This window comes from Periplaneta americana, chromosome 13, assembly GCF_040183065.1.
Source record: "Periplaneta americana isolate PAMFEO1 chromosome 13, P.americana_PAMFEO1_priV1, whole genome shotgun sequence".
Taxonomy (NCBI): domain Eukaryota; kingdom Metazoa; phylum Arthropoda; class Insecta; order Blattodea; family Blattidae; genus Periplaneta; species Periplaneta americana.
In genome coordinates, this window is record NC_091129.1 from 49820760 (window position 1) to 49836949 (window position 16190).

The 16190-nt window shown below is 37.2% G+C and overlaps 1 protein-coding gene across 1 annotated transcript in view; it reads right to left on the minus strand.

Annotated features, from left to right (window-relative positions):
• LOC138711873 (alpha-tocopherol transfer protein-like) overlaps nucleotides 1–15973 on the minus strand; it is a 59543-nt gene extending 43570 nt beyond the window's left edge. The window contains exons 1-2 of the mRNA XM_069843136.1: nucleotides 15917–15973; nucleotides 9504–9661 (exon numbers count right to left, since the gene is read on the minus strand). Coding sequence (XP_069699237.1) covers nucleotides 9504–9531 — 28 coding nt within the window. The 5' untranslated portion in view covers nucleotides 9532–9661; nucleotides 15917–15973. The remainder of the gene's footprint in view (nucleotides 1–9503; nucleotides 9662–15916) is intronic.
• Nucleotides 15974–16190: the final 217 nt, after the last annotated feature.

Consider the following 16190-nt stretch of genomic DNA (forward strand, 5'->3'; position numbering starts at 1 on the left):
GCTGACTAACTATGGTTCGCTGCGTACCCAGTTTTCGAGCTAAGCCACCCAATTTGTTCCTAGGCCATCCCCCTACATGTGTCGTACGATGGCGATTGCGAAATCTTATCGCGTGATGAAGAATTGGAGATATTCTGGCTGAATTATGTAGATGCCTAATATGGGGAAACGGGAGAACTGCGAGAAAACTCCAAATGCGATCTTGCCCGCCACAAGATTCACTGTGAATTTTTTGAATAAAAATCCCGGGACTAGAACTCGGACCGTCTGCGTGACAGACTGAAAGTCTGATCATTCAGGCATCGTAATAGTATACACAACCCTTATTTCATTAGTTGTGTACTCATCGCTGGGTTAAGAAAGTCAAGGAAGTGCAACTGTTGTCTACGTACGTACCATATCTTAGGGGCTCAGTTTTGCTGTGTGGTAAGCAAAATTCAGTTACTTACAGTAGGACACATATTAAAGATGGATGTTTACGTCAGTTAATAAAACAAAGTACAATTTCTAATAGCTATTAATTTATCAATCATGTGTAAGCGTATGAAGGCTTTTGCAAACGAAGATTTGTTTGATGTGGTACTAATATATGCAGAATACCAGCAAAATGCTACAATGGCGGAAGAGCTGTATATAGATCTGTTTCCTAGTACATGCCATTCAACTCTTCCCACATTGACCAACACTGTCCAAAGTTTTCCCGAGAGTGAGTGTTTATGGCCCGAGAAAACGGCGACATATCGTATCAAAAATTGAAATCTATTGTAGGTCATAGTCAGGTAAATTGACTCTATCCCTGTGCCATTTTTATCCCATAGTTCTCTTACATTCAGTATTCACGATTTCAAGGAGCCAGCAAGATACAAAATACCCAGGAGTGCTCGAATTTCAACGTCATTTGTTTATTTGCAATCTCTGTCACGTCCGTAATTTGCAATCTCTGTCACGTCCGTAATTACGCCTCACTTTTTCAATATAAATATTAGTACACTTTACTATTACATTGATTATTGTCTGATCAATAAAGCAGTCAAAACACTCTGTGTGTGTCCGTGCAGTTTTTGCAGCCCTTTTAGGGCCCGGCAAATGAATCACTATGCAGAGTGTTTCAAAAATACGGCGCATAATTTCAGGTATGTATTTCCCACATGTAGACAATCAAAATAGTTCATTACAACATGTGTCCGGAAATGCTTTATTTCCGAGTTATGGCCTTCACAACATTGAAATTCACCGCAACGTTTTTCTTTCCGCAGGTCGTTGCCGTCAAAGGAGACATTAAGAGGGCACTCTGACAGTTCATTCCGAGGCGAAGGTTACATTCAGTGTTGTGTAGGCGTTAGACTGTGCGACATGTATTTAAATTAAGAGCTGGCAGAGATACACTTCATGTAAGGTAAGGCGGACGGCAACGCTGCGCTGGCTCGTCGTTTGTACCAGAAGAGGTACCCACAGCGACAATGTCCAGATCGGAAGACATTTGTACGTCTCCATTACCGTCTGTGCGAGTATGGAAAATTTAACTCTCCTGGTTTGGGAAGGGGACAACCAAGATCTACAACTCCAGAAGTACAGGAGGAGATTCTGGAGGCTGTGAACATGACTCTTTCTATCAGCACACGAAGGGTAGCGTTGCAAGTCAATGTTCCTCATACGACTGTCTGGAGACTGTTGAAAGAGTATCAATTGTATCCTTATCATTTGCAACGTGTACAGGTCCTGTCACCAGCAGATTACCCTGCACGAGTTAGGTTCTGTCAGTGGTTCTTACAGCAGTGTGGTGTAAATCCGAACTTTCCTGCCTTAGTATTATTTACAGATGAAGCACAGTTCACACGAGATGGCATAACAAATTTCCACAATCAGCATGTATGGGTGTATGAAAACCCACGTGCAACTGTTCCATCTCATCACCAGGTGCGGTTCTCCCTCAACATGTGGGCCGGTATCATTGGTGATCGATTAGTTGGACCCCATGTACTTGCAAACAGACTTACGGGGCAGGCGTACACAAACTTCCTGGAAAACACCATACCTCATGTTTTAGAAGACACTCAACTGTTCAATCGTCAACACATTCACTTCTTGCATGATGGCGCTCCTGCACACTTCAGTCGTACGGCTCGCCGGTACTTGGATCGAAGGTTTCCTGATCGATGGATAGGTAGAGGTGGCCCAATTGCTTGTCCTCCACGCTCACCTGATCTGAATCCTCTCGATTTCTACTTGTGGGGCCATTTAAAATCATTGGTTTATTCGTCTCCGGTGCCTGATTTGGAATCCCTTCGGAATCGAATTGTGGCATGTTCTGAGGACATACGCAATACTCCTGGAGTTTGGGATCGTGTTCGCAGGTCAATGAGACATCGATGTGAGGTCTGTATTCAAGCAGGAGGTGGACATTTTGAACATCTTGTGTAATGACAACGAGCTACGGAAAGAAAAACGTTCCGGTGAATTTCAATGTTGTGAAGGCCATAACTCGGAAATGAAGCATTTCCGGACACATGTTGTAATGATTTTTTTTAATTGTCTACATGTGGGAAATACATACCTGAAATTATGCCCCGTATTTTTGAAACACCCTGTATTTTGTACTCGACTTCTCTCTCGTTGAGCTATTGGTTCTTCCTGCCAAATTGTCGTGTTGTCTCTACCAGTGTAGCAGTTTCCATCATTTATAGACATTAGTCTTTCATCATCACCATCATCATCTTCATTGTCTTGTTCTGAACTAGAATCGTGAACTTCATTCAAAAGATCTTCCCTGTTGCTTTCATCATCACTTTCATTTTCAATGCTATCATCTAGATCTTTATCCAGCCACATACAAATGTCGTTTGTAATTTCCGTACCCATTGGAGCCAACTACAAAGAGGATAGAACGATGTCGCACATTTTTGCATAAAGTTACTGCATTGCATCACTCATAACTATATAAAACTATTTCACTTACCTGAGCAAAAAACTGGTTGATTACCATTGTAATGCACTCTGAAAAAATGTGTATAACTTGATAAAACTCCGTATAACTTTGCAAAGTGTTGCGACAAATACGTCTAAACACTAGTAATGCCTCAGACTGTGATGAGAAATTGCATTGACGCTCAAATACGCAGTGCTACAGGCGGTGACGTAATACAGGCTTAAATATCAATGGATTACTATTGTAATGAACGCGAGCACTGAAGGGTTAATTTTGGAATTGATAGTATCATTAAAGAATTAACTGAACCAAATTGAGTAAGTTTATGGGTTTCAGCTATTTTCTGCGGCAAGCCATGTATCAGCTTTTGAATTTGCAGATGACTTAGCTCTCATTGGGAAGGATATATACTCACTAAACATCTTCATTAAAATCACATAGGCCTAACTACATTTATATAACATTTGTCCAAATGATAACTCCAAAAAGTGAGAACTGGAAAAGGGTGCTCTTCATCGTGACTCCGTTACGCTGAACAATGGAAATAAGATTGTCTTCATCGTTTCCAATCAAAAGCTTATATATTTACAGTTACTTTCACTGGCGAAAATATATTTGATCAACATAATTATTATCCGATTTTTCACTGATAATTTAACCTCCGGTCATCTACTTAAACGAAAACAAAAGTTAAACATTATTAATCAGCATATGAAAACCATAGGCTAAAAATGTGATAAGCCCAAAATTATGGATTTTCTGTGTTAGACGTCATGTAATACCTCAGGTAATGTAGCTTTTTGTAGTTTAACTGAACAGAATAACAGTATTAGCCAAAATAAATTTCAACAAATATAAACCAAATGCAATAGAATATAATGGGTCTGGAACCTTTCAACTTGCTCTCCTGTAAAAACAATAAAACGTGACTTATCAGGTTTTTTCACTATACTCTTCATATTTGGCCGAGGATCATTAATTCACTTCAAAGTACAACATTTAATAAAATGTCTAAACAGTTTTTGTATGGCACTAAGAAATTATTCGTACGAGTGCTGTGCCGTTTATTTTCCGGCACCCTGTTTTTCTGTATTCATTTATTTTCTCCCTTTCCTTATTTCATTTACTTCCTTGTTTTAGTTTTTATTTTTTTAATAGATGGCGTTTTTTCATCCGCCATTTTCTGTCTGATTTCTTCTATGTATAAAGAGCGAGTTTATTTCTATCAGGAAACTTTCTTATTGGTTCGTGATTTCTGTCTTGCTTGTGATTGGATTGGATTGGATGTTTCTGTTACAAGCGTCTTTCCGGGCTGGACTCGTGACGCCGTGCCTGAGGCAGTGACTGATAGGACTTCAGAGGAGAAAGTCACTCGGCAGTGACTGAGAGGCGTCCGAACGAGAAACTTGCTATCCTGTCTGGGGAGAGACGGTTGCAGCGGGGACTGATCCAGATACCGACATGACGACCTGGGATGGTGATTGGGTATGGACAGGCATGGCCTGACCCCGTGGATTTTGATATTTTTTTTTGGTACTACTACTTCAAGACGTGGTTTTCGGTTGCCGTGTGATCAAGCGATTTCATGTAAAGAGAATTTGTTCCGTCGTGTGCATAAGGAAGGCGATTTCAAGTTGATCCCGAGACTGGCCTGCTGCCGATTATAAATGGATTCGACCATGGGTCCATGGGTGACATTATTATTTTATTGGGTTATTTTTTTACGACGCTGTATCAACACCTCAGGTTATTTAGCGTCTGAATGAAATGAAGGTGATAATGCCGGTGAAATGAGTACGGGGTCCATTTGCTCGTATTGGATTGAGGGGAAAACCCCGGAAAAAAACCTTAACCAGGTAACTTGCCCCGACCGGGATTCGAACCCGGGCCACCTGGTTTCGCGGCCAGACGCGCTGACCGTTACTCCACAGTTGTGGACGACATTTTATATATATATATATATATATATTGTCTTTTCTAAATTTTATCTTGTTAACTTGCCTTTACTTAGAAAGATTCGCTGACATTCGTCAGTCTTATATTGTCCGCTAAATATTTCTAGTTTCATTTTGTTAAGCTTTATTCTACATTAGTACATGATAGAATTGAGGGCTAGTTAAATTAATATTCTATTTCTGTAAAATCTGTTAATTAAATTCTTATGTGTAATGGCGAATGCCAGGTAGGTTTATATGACACGGCAAGCCAGTCGCCGGAGGGACAGTAGTTTCATAGTTGATTGATATTCGGGTCTCCTCTGCCTTTACTACAGTTATTGTTTTTCTTGGGACGCTTCCTTTTCTTATTATAGTTTTTTTTTTTACCAAGTCACTTTAATTATATTTACTAATTTCTTATACTACATAAAGATTCATATTTCTAAATTTTCTTGTTGTTTTTTCAATATAGTTTATGTAGAGGTTATTACCTGATTTTTAATCAATAAATGTTATCAGGTAATTTGTAATTTTTAAGGTGTTTATTTTGTTTTCCCTTCCTAACGAGATATTCAACCTTACCCAACGATTTACGGCGGGGATAGCCAGGAGTCCTACGCTTCAGTGCTAAGGATATTATATGTTTATCACATGATTGTCCGACCGTTGTACTATATGCAGCCAAGAAATATAATAGTTAAATTTGAATGGGCAGACCATGCGCAGCACAACATTTTTAGTTGTCTTCTCAAAATAAATTATTAATATCTTCATTCTCGAGATTGAAAAACAAGAAGCTCTTCACAGTTTAAATTTTCCCTGCAGCGATGAAAACCATCCTCTGACAGGACGATGTTTAAAGAGATGAAATGTGACGAAGATCATTTGAAGAATGGTATCGTCTCGCACAAAAAGGAAAAGGGTGGTAACGTACACAGAAAATTGGAAATCTGACTCTTGGATCAGCACAGAAAAGCATTACCCTCCTCTGAGTGGACTAATACCATCAAGATGTCCACTAACATATCAGCAGTACAATCCGTTCCTGGTCATTCCTTGATAGGCCAACTATTCCGCCAGGCGGGTTTCCAGAAATTCGAATTTCTTAATCATGATTTGTACTACTGCCCAAAAGAGGCATTATTGCGGAATATACTTTGCAGATTTCTAAATTTTATTACAACCAGTCTTCGTAAAGCACAGTTGAAACTGAACGAAGAGGTTCATTGCTTAGTAGAGTATGAGACAACAGGAGGAACGGTCATTGTGGCAATCGATCGACGCAATCCAGGTACTCTTATTTTAGATCCGACGATACGTTTGGAAAATGATCAGCAGCAGGTCATTCAGATACAACACGAAAGAGTTCATGTACAGCGAATGCATTCCTCACTTATGTGAGAGAGATACAACATTACAAGTACTGCATGGGATTACATCTCTTTTGATTCAAGAGGAACATTATTTAAATTTACGAAATCCACTCATCTTGTCCCCCAACTTCACATGTGAAGATATAAAAATAATTATATGATGATACTGAGGGATTCGGTATCAATTTTGCATAGTATTTTATATAGTGCCTAAATTACTTTCACACAATAATTTTGGCAATATATTGTGGGTTATTTCGTCTTTTACTTTAAATTGTTAGTTGAAAAGTTTAATGTATTCTGGAATCTTGGAGTCAGTCGAAGTTTTCGTTGAAATGTTCCTCATTTTGGAAATTTTTGTACCTATAACTCATTAAATTTGGAGTTTTTTTTTTATATATCAAGGCTTGGATTTAGACGCGTAGAATTGTTAAGGTTTGACATAAATTTAATCCAGGTGTGTTCGGCGAGGGCATTTATACCCTTTAAACGAGGTTCAACAGTGACGTTATCTTTTAAGCGCGTCCCCGCATGCGACTGCACATTACACTGACACTACCCGACATCGACATATCAAAACCAGAAGACATAGACCACGCCGACGAAACGTTCGTACAGGTGCTTGAAGATGCAATGAATATATCCATACCGACAAGAAAACGCACCACGGATACACGCAGGCGACTACCACCAAACATAATCAAACTAATAAAGACAAAGAGAGCAGCGCACAGACTATTCACACGGACACACGCAGACGAAGACAGACGACTGTACCGTTCCCTTCAACAGGATGTACGAGAAACCATACAACGTTTTGAGGCGCACAGATGGAAAAGATTTATAGACAGACTTGACCACAATAGAACTCACAATCCCAAACTTTTCTGGGACGTGATCAAACGGATACGAGGAAAACACGCAAACTCAAACCACCCACTACGCGACGGACAACACATAGTATACGACACGCCTGGTAAACTAGATCTTCTCAGCCGCACACTAGAAAATATACACACCACACCAAATCACCCATCTTTCAACCCCCAACATCTAGCATACATTACACATCACATCACACAGAATCCTGATCTCTACGAGCCGCTTCCAGCGCCACTTCCTCGATCGACCCACGATCCACTCATTGACAACATCACTCCGCTAGACATATCATTGGAACTAAGATACATAAAAAACTCTTCCCCCCGACCAGACCAAATCACTTACAACATACTACGCCAACTGCCTCCCAAAGCACTAAATTATATTGCAGAACTTTACACAGGATCACTCAGACTAGGACACACACCAAAGCGCTGGAAACAGTCTCACATTCTTCTCTTTCCTAAACCAGGCAAAGACGCGTCTGACCCACAAAACTACCGACCGATCAGTTTGACAACAACATTAGCTAAATTAATGGAGAAAGTTCTCGTGTCACGACTACACGTCTATATGCGCAACCGCCATCTACTCCCGACCACTCAAGCCGGATTCCGACCGGGAGCGCAGCTACACGACCAGCTGATACGAGTGCTCACTCCCATTGAAGAGGCTTATACACGCAGACACTACAGCATCCTTATTGCCTTAGACGCCAAGAGAGCCTTTGACACAGTTTGGATAGACGCCCTAAAATATAAACTCACATCCTTAAACCTGCCACACGAAATCACACTTTGGCTCTCCAGCTTCATATCGAACCGAACAGGACAGGTGAGACTCGGAAGGAACGAATTTTCTCGGACCTTCCGAATAGAAGCTGGGGTCCCCCAAGGCAGTGTCATATCTCCCACTCTGTATAACATCTATGTGGCAGATATTCCCCTACCTAATAACCCGCTAGTAGGACTGGCACAATATGCAGACGACGTCGCATATTGGGCAACACACCCCCGACTCCCCTCCGCTAGGAAGTTACTAAACGCAACACTCAGGCAGTATCTAAATTGGACCAACACGTGGCGGATCACACTCAACACAGACAAAACACAGATATGCGTCTTCCGCCCAAAACTCCAGACTCGGGTCCTCCAGAAGAACCCAATCACAATAGCCAACACTCAACTTCCACTCCAGCGGAATCTCACATATCTAGGAATACCCCTCACCTCCAAACTCTCCTGGACCGAAGTAGCTAAAGAAACCTGGAGGAAATATAATGCAGCCACCAGAGCAATAAGCTACCTAAGTGGCATCAATCGACCCGGTTGTATAACCGAAACACTCCTCCACCTATACAAAGCATTGGTTAGATCCCTATGCATATATCCCTCCATTTTCCTCGCACAAGCCCCTCCAACGACCCAATTGAAATTTGAAGCACGCGAAAGAAGAATTCTCCGCCAAATTTTCCACCTGCACAGACGCACCAGAAATAACACAGTTTACACTACCACAAAAACAAAGCCACTCTTCACACACCTAAACAACATAAACAGGAAATACACACATTCGGCAGTAAATCGCGTATATACACAACACATCTTCGCAAATCCACCGAACACAAACAACAGAACAACACTGGAGAAACTCCTCTACAACTACCACCAGCCCCCACCACCAAACTAAAACACACAAACAAAACCACAAACACGTGTTGGAAATTTGAATACTGTCTGAGAGGACACACGACAGCAACAGAGAGGCAGATTAATAAAATAACACCACACCATGAAAGTCTCCATAACGATTCAGACGCTTCTGCCACCGGAAGGGGAAACCCAAAATGTATGTATGTATGCACAGTGTTCTGCCCAAGAGCAGGTCTTTAACTGCAAACCCAGCATTTCCCTTTCTTGCTTTCCTCTTAATCTCCCCATATAATACTTTAATGCTGTCTATCAACTGATATCTTTTACCCCGAACTCTTGTCCCGTTCACCATTCCTTAAGCATTCCAAATTAACAAATTAGGCCTACACCAAAATAATTAAAACAAAAAAAAAATAAAGTAAAAAATAAAATAAAATAAATAAAAAGCCAATTACCGCACTCACACACCTACTGGCACTTAAGCCAGAAATAATGTATAAGTACGTAAATATATATTTATTGATATTTATGTACAATGGCTGGAGAGGGCATCCTGCGCGTATAAGACCCTAAAACGGCCTCTGGCTCAAAGCCAGTAAAGTCAATAAACATCAACAACACCTCGTTTAGGGACTAGAAATGGCCGCTCTAACATACCTGACTTAACAGAAATAAAATAGAATAATAACGTATTGATTAACTTGTAACACATATGTGTATATTTGTTACCTACCAGATTCTTCAGGCAGATGGGGCTCCATGGCTAGCCATTTCTTCAGAGCTTCTACTGATTCCTTCACCCTTTGTTCATTTAATTCCAATTCTCGCCAGATTTTTTGTACCACATCTTTACCCGGGGCTCGGAATTCTTTCGCTATTATAATTCGTAGTCTGGAAATAAAAATAAATATAATTGATTAAATGGTGAACACAGATCAAATTCAGAACACACACTATTTGACACAACTCTTCATCACACGAACGCACCCACACAACAGGTAGCGAAGTTGAGATGGCGCCGAGACACAGAAGGCTCTGAGAATGGTGTCAAGTAGCACCGAAACAGCTGTAAGCCGCATATGCTTACATAATTAACAAGAGTAAGATCGCCATTTAACCAATTATTTATTTTCAAGTGTTAAAAGTAGTGTAAGAAAGATTCCACATGAAAAATAAATAAACATTATTTCGTTTAATAAATGTGTAATGCTTATATTTAACATGTTGTAGCTTCAACAAGTGGAAATGATGATTCATTCTGAATTTGTAGCTCTTCGTTATTTATTGATTACTTAATTGAGGAGTGTTGAATCAAAAAAAGCTCAGTTATCCGGAGACGAAATGCTGTTCGAAACGGATTTCCTCAGTTTCTGTAGAGCTGAATCGACCTGTGAAATCAGTTTCTTTCAGAAAGCGCTCCTTCACAGTCTAGAATAGCTTCTCAGATAGCGCTGAGTCCATGGAGGTGTTTGGAACAAAGAGAGCTTTGTAACATAGCTGGAAATAATCTAGTATTTTCCTCTACGTGTTTCCTTGTGGAAGTAATCTGAAACTTATTGGATTCACATGGCAAAGCAACCTGATATCATTGGTGAGCTGACGGTTTCGCGCAATTTTATTGTCAACAATGGCAACTAAAAATAAGTTGAAATGAAATCTGTTCAGTTAGAGATTTACAGCGTTTTATGACATAATACGTGAGGACAATTCAATTAAATATTAATTAGTATGGAATTCGAAGTACCGGTTGCTGTCTCTAGTATGGGGATAAGATAAAGTTTGAAGAGTAAAGAAACTAAGACATATAAAGTGGTATAAGTAAGGTAAGTTATCTTATATTATACTTTCTTACTAAAGGATCTATAATACAAAGTAATAAAATTTATTATATTACTTCGATATTAATTTAAATGTATTAAAATTTCTGTAAAGGAATTGATTCAATATTTTATATAGTTTTCTTGACGTACCTTCTTAAAATTGTTGTTTTATAAAAATGTGACACAAGGAACCTTATATTTGTTTCTGAGTGGATTATAATATAACTCCTCATAAGGTTCACTGAAGTTATCAAATTAAATTATGCAATTCTATAGTCCTATTTTCGTTTCAAAAAATTATTTTCAATGTGGCTGGTTCAAAAAGTATTAAGTCCAAAATATTTATGTCGATAGTTGAGATATTAAATAAAAAATGTTTTGTTTGACAGCTACAAGTCGATGCCTTAATTGTACACTACAATTGGATTTTACAAGTTTTAATAAAGACCTGAAAGTTTGGAAGATACCATTTCTTTGCTCCTGAAAGAATAATGTTATGGACTTAGTGCTTTTTGATTGAACACTCCTCTACAATGGGATGTAGTTACCAAGACGAACAGAAAACAATATTATTCCTTAATACAATTTTTTGTATCCCCGATGAAACATACATAAATTCTGAGAGATTTACATGAAGCAACGGAAATTGACATGTCGAAGAACTTCACCTCCTGAGTCCTGATACATTTATTGTTTCATTATTATTGTTCACTGGAAACATTGTCGTTGACATGAGGAAAAATGCTGAAAAAATTCTACAGGTCACTGTTAGGGCACAAATGCAAGTATAATATCAGGTCTCTGCACATACATCTTACATCACAATCGTGTATGAAGTATGGTATATTGTACTATAGGATTATTCTCAGAACTCAGAATTTACGATCCCTGTCTCTCGTATCTGTCCCAACTAGACGGACTGTCATTTATTTACTATTTATTTGGCAGCAGGGGAGGAGTTTCAAAATTGACATCCCCATATTTAAAAGGTTTGCATGTCCCTCTAACTTCATTATGTGAGACTATATTAAGCATAATGGAAGATTCACGAAAGATTATGTCGTAATCTATATTTTTCTCAGTAAAAAAGAAATAAATATAAATTATGAAAATGATAAATTCAAGATGATTACAAAATCCATTATTATGTAAATATATTATTCGTTATGTTTTGAACGTGTTATTACATTCCAGAGCATGTCAGGTCGTCGATGTATAATTTTAATTCATAAAGATATATAATATTTCATTCACTCATTCATTCATTCATTTATCCATTCATTCATGTATCCATTCATTCGTTAGTTCCTTCATTGATTCATTCGTTCATTAATTCCTTCGTTCATCTATTCTTTCCATCATTCATTCATCTATCCTTTTATTATCTTTTAATTTCTTAATCTGCACAGTATGTCGGGAAAAATATTACGTTTTAGATCTCTGCAGAACATTTTAAAATAGCGTTTCAGAACGAAAAGTTTTATTCGGATTAAATTTTGCACAATTAAAGGACAAAATTAAATTATTTCAATTATTTATTAACATAATACACTGCTTTCTTAAATCTCAAAGTATAACCCCCTGAAATTAATGACTACTTACAGTTCATCCTGTACACATACTTACATACCATTATTATTGGTGTTATGTTGTCGTAATTGTTACTTGTGAATAAGTAAAATCGATTTAAAATTATTCATCAGAGTTTGAGAAAAAGAAAGCAGCCTGACCCTACTCCTCCTCCTCGGTGGAGTTTGACGCCAAAATATACTCTTTCCTCTCAAAAGTAAAGGTTTTTAGTTTTTAAGAATTAAGTTTTATGGAAGTATATACATCGCTCATTTGTGATAACAATGTCACTACTCTAAATTCATGGTTTTTCGGAGGAGACTTTGAATGGTTTTTAAGTCCTTCAACGTTGTTAGGTAATTATATTCGAATAACATCTTAAGATAAGTTGCTAGCATGGACACTCATATTTATATTCTAGTAGACAGAATAGCTTAATTGATAGCTATGGCTCACTCTACACCTCTTTGTAGAAACCTCTTTCAGTCTTATGACCCTCTAGCTGCGAAATTCCTCATAGAATAGCATTATGTTGAGATGTGACCTTATTGTCAGTAAACAAATTAGTTCTCTTCAAGTTGTGTCAAAAGTAAATTGATTTAACATGGTACAGATAAAAAATAAGAAGTGTTTTATTTCTATAAGTACAATATTACTGTGTACAAAACATTTTGAAACTTGTCACTGTTTACTCAATTTTTTATTTCAGAAATAATTTTTCGTAGATCTTTATTCCATAACTCATTAATTTAGGCATCTGCATAACATACCATTTCCATGACTTTCTGAATTACTGAAAAATAACCAACCTTATATTATATCAGTCTGCACAAAACTATTTTAATAATAATTGTGCCTGCATAAAATGACAATTACTGTGTGATTACTAAAATAAACAAATTTACTTGAAATATACAAATTGCTATAACAATTTGTATAGTGTTTAGGTATTCATTTCTTATTAATCAACTCTATAAAATGATTTTTATTTTCCTCTTGGAGATTCCTTGCTTTACGGTAAATATACGAGCTAAGATTACATCATTGATAGTAGATATCTTATCCTTTTTGATGACGATTGCTTCCTGAATATTAGCACCCAAATATGACAGTTTTTAGGAAAGTTAATTGGAAAACCCTTTCAAAACTTTCAGTACTTTTATATCTGTATCTGTACAACTCCCATATTAATACGGCCTATGTCCATCTGCAGCTGTTTCATATCATAGAAATCTTCGTAACATATCTCATTTACGTAAAATGGTTCTCCAGTCTCTCTCGAAGTTCTAATCACAGAAATAAATGTCTCTGCTGTATACATGAGTCCACTTTTCAATTATCGCTTCACTTTCTTACCAATAATGGACCTTCGTCCTGCGTGTTTCCCGCTATGAGGTATTTGTGGTGTAATACTTCTTACATTAAGTATCCAGACTGCGTAGAGATACCCAGCAATCACAAATTTAATATCTTTTCTGGCATGCGCAAATGTCAGAGTAAAATATGAAATCTCTGTGCCAGCTTTCTCTTTCAAGTATCGAAGTATACAATGTTCGCATTGCGTTCACATCTACATGCTCACTGTATTCATCCCAGACATAACATTCACAGGAAACAATTTGTAAAATTATAGACAGTAAACTTCAATATGTTTAATTTCGATTTTTAATAGATGACTGTTACATCACTTTTGAGTAATTGCATCACTGCTTGCAAATCGTAAACTGAAATAACTGCGTGTTCCGCATTCTTATCACATCTCGTGTCAGTACGGGATACAGGAATTCTTTTTCATTGAAGTTTTAATAGTATTTTTCTTCCATTCGATTCTTTTCTTCTCCTCTTTATTAAGGTATTGAGTAGGCCTATATAGATCGCATTGATATTTTTCCGGACGACAGATTGTTAAATTCAGTTATAAACAAACGGAAAACAAAATGTAGTACCCAAACCCCACATTATTCTCTAGATAATAGGCCACGTAATCTTCATTAATTTCTGAATTGATCTAACTATCATCAAAGAAATGTCTTGAAATATTTGCTCTCTTGTACTGACTCGATTATTTTTGGTATTGAATCAGTGAACTGCCTAATACCCTCTATGATATTCTCATCGCTTTTTGGTTGCTTACCGTGCTTCATTCTTTTATTCCCTTCCGCAAGAACATTCGCTACCTTGTCTTGTTTCTCCAGTGCCGTGTATATGGGACGACTATTAACATACAAAGAATTCATAAAGAATAACTTGCAGACTCGGACACTCTTTTGGTCATTGCGGTGGATATAAAAGGCCGTGGATGGTCTACTGCCACCAGCACACACGAAATCACTCACGAAAATCTTATTTCAGGACTAACTTTATTCACCATTTGTCTTTCTAAGCTTATCACGATTACACTCAAACGGTGAAATTACGAAAATTTATTATATAAAAATATCTTAAGCTGAAATAATGTCATATAAGTTTCTAACAATAATATTATAAATCTAAGTATTACAAACTACTCTTGCATGTCCATAACTTATTTTCAGCAAGAGTGTCATAAGCCAGTTTAATAATTAAATTGATTCTTTCAAAATGACTTCAAGATTAATCGGAATAACGACATATGTAGAAATAGTAAATCCAATGATTGCTCGAATACCTTCGTATTTCGAAATATGACTTTCTGGGCTTATAATAATTTTCATCCAAAAACGTCATATTTCCAAATATGAATTAAAATTATGGCAACCTGGTTATGTTTACTTTTTAATAATTAACGTCTCATTCTAAAATAATACTCTATTGATAAAAACAAAACGAATCTTAACTGTCTCTCTTCTCGACAATAAAGTTTCAACATAAGATAATGGCGTTCTTCGTGCTAAACGTGTAAAGGCTGGTTCACAATAGTTAATTGTGAATGATCACATTTAAATACATTTATCTTAACATTATTTCCGTTCTCGTTCTCGTTTCAGTTACCGGTTTATTGTGAACCAGCCTTAAAGATAACAAGGCAAAATCTAAAGCAGAATTGAAATAAGCCATTGTTGTTGTTAAACTAATTACGAAATTCTATGACCGCAACGAAGTCACAACTATCCTGCAGCTGGTAATTTTGTAAGGTGAGTTATGACAATTTATCAGTTAAAAGTGCGTTTCAAAATTATTCCTTCTATAGCAGTAATTCAAAACTGCTCAAGTCTGAGTTGTAACATTCTTCTTTCAAATAAGCGACATAGAATATTATTTTCTGTGAAATTGCCACACTTCAGAATTACATTATTGCGTTATAAAAACTAGAAGCCAAAGCTCTGTTCTTCTTTAACACATCATAAATCGCCATAATGCAACACCTACCAACTACTGAGATAGTTCGTTGAAGCCGACTACTCAGGTTAAATTATACTCCGACGAATAACATCAATTATATAGTACATAGGTGCAGGAAGTTTATTTTTAGAGATAATGCCATTTATTCACCATTTCTTTCTAGTTCCTTTCCTTCCATAACATCCATTTATACATCAATGGCAAATTACTTGAACAAGTCAGATTGAAACTAAAATCGTGGGGATTAGAATTGAATTAGTTGTATGGAAGACCTCATTAAAACATGCACTTCGATATGCCACTACATTCTGAAATTAGGTTGCAATCATTAAGAAGAAGAAAAAGCAGCTGTCATTGTGTGTTGAACTATCAGTGAAAGCCATATACGAAGTCATATGATATAAATTCGTACTTAAGTATTTCTGGCTCAACTCACAGATTTGCAGACGTCCGTCACTCCGTGGTTTTCAGCTCTCACTGATTTGTTCCCTTGCAGATTGTGTTATAATATGAAATCAGTTTGTATAAATATCTCTCAAAATTGAACATAAGCCAATTTTTATATCGTATGTTATTTTAAAACACGATAGTGGACATGTACATGTAAAATTTCTACTGGAACTGTAAACAAAAGCTGGAATAAATTACTTGCATATGAAGTCGAAAGGGCGCCTTCTGAATAAAGATACCTTATGTAAAATCCACCAGTC